Source organism: Nicotiana tabacum, chromosome 10 (genome assembly GCF_000715075.1).
Source record: "Nicotiana tabacum cultivar K326 chromosome 10, ASM71507v2, whole genome shotgun sequence".
Taxonomy (NCBI): Eukaryota; Viridiplantae; Streptophyta; class Magnoliopsida; order Solanales; family Solanaceae; genus Nicotiana; species Nicotiana tabacum.
The window spans coordinates 114,880,448-114,887,392 of record NC_134089.1 but is presented as its reverse complement, the minus strand read 5'-3'; the positions used below and the strand labels follow the sequence as shown (position 1 = coordinate 114,887,392).

Here is a 6,945-nt window from a genome sequence, read left to right as displayed (position 1 = left end):
TTGTAATATAATAACTAGTGATGCATGAATTATTTTTTCCTGGATATTTAGTATGATGTAGAGGCATTTCTTCCACATTTATTTTCTTCTTCGAAGGTCACATGGACAAAGGGGTATGTTTTAATGCATATATCCACTTGGTTCCACGTAAACGGAAACTACCCCATCAGTTTTGAATTCACATATTTGTCCCTACTTTATCCTTCCCCTCCATCTATAAATACGGATAGCAAGAAGCAAAGTAACATATCAAACAGTTAAAAGAAGAAACTAAACATGTCTCCTTCATTGCCTACTATACTTCTCGTCTCTCTCTTTCTTTTCTGCCAAATATTTTCTTCAATTGCCCAAGTCGCAGTTGACAAAACCTTCAGATACGTCAATGAAGGCCAATTTGGACCTTCTAATATCGAATACGGAGCAAATTACCGTGGTATTTTTGACATTTACACGTATCCATTCTTGTTGTGTTTTTACAACACTACCCCTAATGCCTGGACACTAGCTATGCGCATGGGCAGCGTCCCTGCTAATTCTATCATGCGCTGGGTATGGGAAGCTAATAGGGGTAATCCTGTCAAAGAAAACGCAACCTTCGCTTTAGGAGCAGATGGAAATCTTGTGTTGGCAGATGCTGATGGCCGAATTGCTTGGCAAACGCACACAGCCAATAAGGGTGTCACTGGTTACAAGATATTACCAAATGGCAACTTTGTCCTTCATAACTCAAAGGGAAAATTCATTTGGCAGAGTTTCGATTATCCCACCGACACGCTATTGGTGGGCCAATCGCTCCGCTTGTCAGGCCCGAATAAGCTCGTGAGCCGGGCCTCAGTGAAAAAGAACGCAAACGGGCCTTACAGCTTGGAAGTGAAACCGAAAATATTCGGTATCTATAACAGAACCAAACTTGCCGTGGAATTAGCTTGGTTTGATCTCAGAAATAGCAGCTTAGAATCAGTAAAATTGAACAGCGGAAATCAAAGGTTGAAGTTGGACTACAGATTGGCCAAATCAAAAACGAGAAGTTCTCATGTTATGGCCTTTACGAAATATAACACCACTTTGTCATACCTTCGGCTAGGAATAGATGGAAATCTCAAGGCCTACACTTTCACCGGCGACGAACAAGACGATAAATACTTTTGGCATGAAACTTATAAAAGGATTTAAGAAAACGCCTTTTCATATTCGAATTAAACATAGCTCCCTTTAAGATAAGCATTTCATGTCCAGTACAATAAGTGGATAAAACGAGTGGTTCCGCAGCTGGTCCAATAGATTAGGAATTCCTATATAGAGCTAGAATTTTATTTCCTTTCTTTTACTTTTTTTTTGGTTGAGGGTTGTATTTTGTTATGATTTCTATTTTATTTTTTTCGATTGAAGGGTGTATTTTATTATGTTTTCTATTTAAGATGCTTTGTCAACTGTGAGATCTCGTTGGCTTTGTTAATTTTCTTCTTCATACTACTCTCAAGCATCTGAACCAAGTTCTCTTTTTTCTACTTTGCCCTTGGAAGTTTAGTACAGTAGCCAAACTTCTACAAATTTTGAAGAAGTTTGGGTAAGATCTAAACTTCGTAAATTTCTTGTTCCCTATTCAAAATACCTGAATTTTGTAACATTGATAGATACGTATCTTGTCAATCAAAAAGGTAAGAAACGAATGATTTAATTTGGTCAGCAGAAGCAGACTTAGCACAATATTAGAATTATAAGTAAGGCCTCCAATGAGAATGCAAAAACACTTTGCTATTTTCTTTCACCACTTTTTATGTTCTATAGCGCATACTACATAGTAGGCATGCTAATTAATAAAACGTTCATAAATTTTGAAAGTCAAACATTCCTCATTTCATCTGCACCAATTAAGTACTCTCTTAGTTACACAAACTTGTTTTACCCTCCGACAAACGATTGGACTATCTAGGTACGGTAAAATCGGGGGCAGCGTTTTTTCCAGATTCCCCGATGGGGAGACAAAGGGGAAACACGGCTTGATATGATTGAGGCCCAAGGACCCCTCGTGTCGAAACCTGGAAAGAATGAACGATGTGTCTGAGATCGGGCGCGGTGGAATAACAAACCTCGACCAAGTATAGTTTCTGGACCTCGGAAAACACGAAGAACGGTTATGCATGACGAATAGGGAGCCGGAATATTCTCCCTCAACCGGATATTACGGCGCGAATCCCGTCCGATATCAAGTGTGGGTCGACATTTACCGGAGAAAGAAGATTTTACCTTATTTAGATTTGTATTAGGACTGAAATTCGCCTACTATATAAAGGGGAAGATTTCTTTTATTTCAGACACATTATGAAAAGCAAATCAGAGTAATTCGTTTACTTTTGTCTTCTAGCTATTGTTCAAAGCTTTACAAATTTGTTATTTTCTTCACTCACGACCAACTTTGTACCGAGGGTCCAATTGAGGACGAATTCCATTGTTGAATCTAAGATCAGGCTTGGTCACTGCATTGCGATTGATTTGATTATTTATTTTGTTTTTAACGCATTTAACTGTTGTTCTTGATTATTCGTGTTGAATTAAATCACATATTCTTTAACCGCGTACAAATTTAATTGTTACTAATTTTAGGGGTAAATAGTTTGGGCCCCACCATGGAGTAAAGGATAATAGTGATGATTTGATACGAAACTCTATAACACCCTATTTTACGCTTGTTCTTTGAAATTTTAATTCCAGGTTAGCCTAAGGATGTAAAACTCTCAATCTGTTCACTTGAACGTTGACATTGAGTCAGGCCATCATGGCGAAAATAATAATTTGGTGCCTAGTAATGATGTGCCTCATGCCGATCCGAATTGTGTCCCAGCTGCCAACCCGGTCGATGCTAACTTGTAGGTGGCTATCAACATCAATTTGCCAACTGATACAAAAAATAGTGTTCGCGGGGGCCCTCTACTAGCAGCTCGAGAAAGCTCGAAGGTGAAGACTATGGGTGAGCCTACGACTGATTTTTGAAATGTTGCAGGCTCAACAAGCGGCAATAGCACAACTAGAGAACCAAAGCCACACCCCTCATAGGGTTGAGCCCGAACAATCCTGGGAAAATACTTGGAGAGATGAACAAGTTCTCGTGGAACCGGGTGAAGTAAGTCCCAGATAAACTTCCGAGGTGATGAAGATGCTTGAAGCATTAACAAAATAAGTGGAGTCGGGCGAGAAAAAGATTGAGGTCAACGACAAGAAGGTGGAAACATACAACTCCAGGGTCGATCAACTACCGGGAGCACCTCCGATATTGAATGGATCAGACTCTAAAATGTTTATTCAAAAGCATTTCCCTCCGAGCGCAATACCAAAGCCGATCCTGAAAAGGTTTCAAATGCTCGACATACCCAACTACAATGGGACCACTGATCCAAATGAGCAGGCGACCTCCTATACATACGCGATCAAAGGGAACGACTTGGAAGTTGACGAAATCGAGTCAGTGTTGCTGAAAAAGTTTGGGCAAACTTTTTCTAAGGGGGCAATGATATGGTATCACAACTGCCTCCAAATTGTACTGACTCATTTGTTATGCTCATAGATGCTTTTATGAAGGCCCATGCTGGAGCCATCAAGGTCAAGACCAGAAAGTTAGATCTTTTCAAGGTTAAACAGAGGGAGAATAAGATGTTGAGGGAGTTTGTGTCAAGATTCCAGATGGAACGAATGTGATAGGATACAAGTACCTTGGGCATAAGTACTTTACTTTATATTTTGATGATCTAACAAACTTACCATCCAGAACCAGATAAAGAACCTGTTACACATTTATAAGACCTTGAGATCACAAAGTTCCAGGTTGGGATCCAGTGTGGGATATAACTCTACTCTTCAGAGTGGAAGGAATAGCTGAGGGAACAGGTCCGTACCAGTTCCTGAGGAGACTGTATGAAGTTAACTCTCTAGTAGGAAAGTTGCTACCTGCACACGCTACTGCACAGGAACAGTGCAGCAGTCAACTTTCCATGGAAAGTTTTTTACCTACCTTTCTTACATAATTATAAGTGATGCCACTCAAAGACCGGATCCAAGATTGAAGATATCTTAAGTCCTTAGGTTTGTTGAGTCTTTGTTATTTGTTCTTCATTGTAACTCCTATCTTGCTTTCTTAGAAGCTGTGTTTTAGGAAACTCAAAATCACAAACCCTCTAAGTTTCTGTCTTGGCTAGAGTTAGTCGAGTTGTAAAACCTTTGTAATAGATTTATTACAAAGTGGCTTGTAATAGTGTTATTATAAGTTAGAGTGATTGAAGTCTTTGTAATAGAGTTATTACAAAGTGGCTTGTGGTGAGAGTATCATAAGTTAGTTAAAGCCTTTGTAACTAGAGAGTCACAAAGTAGCTTGTTGTGAGAGTACCACAAGTTAGTTGAGTTGAATCCTTTGTAATAGAGTCATTACAAAGTGTCTTGTAATAGGTGTTTACAAGTTAGTGAAGTTGAAAGCTTACAAGTGTAGGTCGTGGTTTTTGTCCCCTTGAGTGGGGATTTTTCCACGTAAAAATCCTCTGTGTTCTTTACTTACTGCTGAGCTACTATGGGAATAATTAGAGAACCTGATTCCCTATACTGGTTGGTTTTATAGTCCGTTGCTTATAGTGGGAATTTATAGAGAATCTGGTTCTCTATACAGTGGGAACTTATTTTGTGTCTCATTTACATACTGGTTCAGTAGTTAGCATTGTGGAAACTGATATAGGACCAGATCGCTATACAGTTTGGTTCATAAGTATTTTTAGTGGAAACTCATAGAAAACCCGGTTCTTTATACATTCTGATGGATGCTTTTTTAACAGTTGATATCAGAGCAGGTTCTTTCTAAAAGGTTAACACCTAGAAAGGATCTACATGGATGCTCTACCAGACTTAGAGGAAGGTCGATCGACCTACATGCCACCAAGATTTCAGAAAATGGTTAGTAGAAATGGAGGCATTCCCTAGAAGGGTATCTCTAGTAGAAACACTAAAGGATACGATTGTTGTCACAAGTGCAGAAAACCAGGATATTTTATCAAAGATTGTCCTCTCCACATTCAGGTCCATTACAAACACAATGCTGACAAGGTGGGTAAGAGGAACCTAGTCCCCGACAGACAGTTCAAGAGAAGAGATGTCGCTAATAATATTGTAAAGCAAGCTCTGGCTGCCTGGGGAGATTCCTTTAGTGAATCTGTGGGTGATAATGAAAAGCAAGACACCTCCATGATGGCCGTTGAAATCAAAGCTGCAAAATATGATTTCATACTTGCATTAATGGCAAAATCTGATGAGGATGAAGAAGATGATGATGATGAGGTAAACTTCTTTGATGTTCAAAGAAATCTAAAGTATTATTCTTGGAAAAAACTTATGTGTTTGGCTAATGTTTTAATTGATGCGTATCATAGTCTTATAAATGATAAAGATGCCTTAAATGTGGAACTGGGAGAAGCAGAACAATCGAGAGAAGATCTAGAAGTTCGAGTTGTAGATTTAAAAGAAACCATTGAGAGTCTGAAGAAAGAAAAAAGGTTTTAACTGAGAAGGTTGTTAACATTTAGCATGAGAGAGATGACCTATTAGTTGTGGGTGTAGACCTAAAGAAAACAATTGAGGAACTAATAATAGAAAGTAGGCCTGGGAACACTTGAAAAGGAAAGAAGGTTGCAAGTGAGGCATACATTAAGCTTGAAAGTGAGTTAAATTCAGTGAAGTCTAGTCTGTGTCCTGAGCTTGAGAAAAACAAACAACTTCAAGAAGAACTAGGTAGAGTGAAGAGTGATCTTGAAAAATTACTCAAGTGGACCTGGTCCTCTAATGCTATCACTACCTTGTACACAAACAATGGGGGAAATAGGCAGGGAATCGGGTTCCAAAGGGAAAATACTCCCTACAACCCTCATGGCAAGTACATTACTATACCTAACAATTGGCTTTGCACTCACTGTGGCAACACTGGGCACTTTAAAGAAAATTGTAAGGTCAAATTCAGTCTCAACAGAAAAACAAAGTTTTTTCTGAAAAAGTATCTGCTGCTACGGAACCTGGTCCTTCACATAAAAAACGTATAATGCCTACTTGGACTAAAAGGGCCCTCATTCACCCCTTTTCTCATTACAAGGCTCCTGTAAAGTTAAAATTCTGTCATTGCAGAAAAATAAAGTTTTTGTTGAAAAGAGGCGTATTGATGAGGAACCTGGTTCCCAGAAAAGAAAATATGTGTTGCATGCATGGGAAAAAAGAAGTTTGATCCACCCCTTCTATTATTACAAGGGACCCAAACTCGTTCTAGTTCCTAAGTCTAACTCCTGATTTTCTTGTGCAGGGAACAGTGAAAGTGAGCAACCTATAATGGTACATGGATAACGGCTGCTCAAAGAATATGACTGGAAGAACAAATGATTTCTTTTCACTTAAGGCCCTGCAAGGAGAAAGTGTACCCTTTGGAAATAGCTAAAAAGGGTACACTCTAGGAGTAAGAAGGATTGGGAAGTCAGTCACACACTCGATTGAGAATGTGTACTATGTCAATGACCTGAAGTACAGTCTCTTGAGTGTTTCTTAGATATGTGACAAGAGAAATAAAGTGGAATTCTTGTCCAAGATATGCACAGTCACAAATCTTGTGACTGGTGAGGTGGTGCTTGTGGCCAAAAGATACGAGAATGTTTACATTGCTAATTTTAAGTCCCTGCATGGTGGTGATCTAACATGCCTAAGTGTCATTGATGATGATGCTGAGTTTTACTTGTTGAACAAATTGGTTGTGGAGGACCTGGTTCATGGTCTGAATCAGTCAACACTGCTTACTACTTAATTAACAAGTGCATGATCAGGTCCCTTCTCAAGAAGTCTCTCTATGAACTGCTCAATGGGAGAAAAGCCAAGTTGACTTACTCGAGAGCCTTTGGATGGAAAATGTGTTGCTCTCAACAATGGTGGCAAAAG

General features: G+C 39.2%; 1 protein-coding gene across 1 annotated transcript; it reads left to right on the top strand.

The window, feature by feature from the left end:
• The first annotated feature begins 249 nt into the window (after positions 1 to 249).
• LOC107809994 (epidermis-specific secreted glycoprotein EP1-like) lies at positions 250 to 1,401 on the top strand. Its single transcript, NM_001325848.1, is given in 1 exon segment — positions 250 to 1,401. A coding segment is annotated over 1 exon segment (897 nt). The 5' UTR covers positions 250 to 276; the 3' UTR covers positions 1,174 to 1,401.
• The last annotated feature ends 5,544 nt before the right edge of the window (positions 1,402 to 6,945 follow it).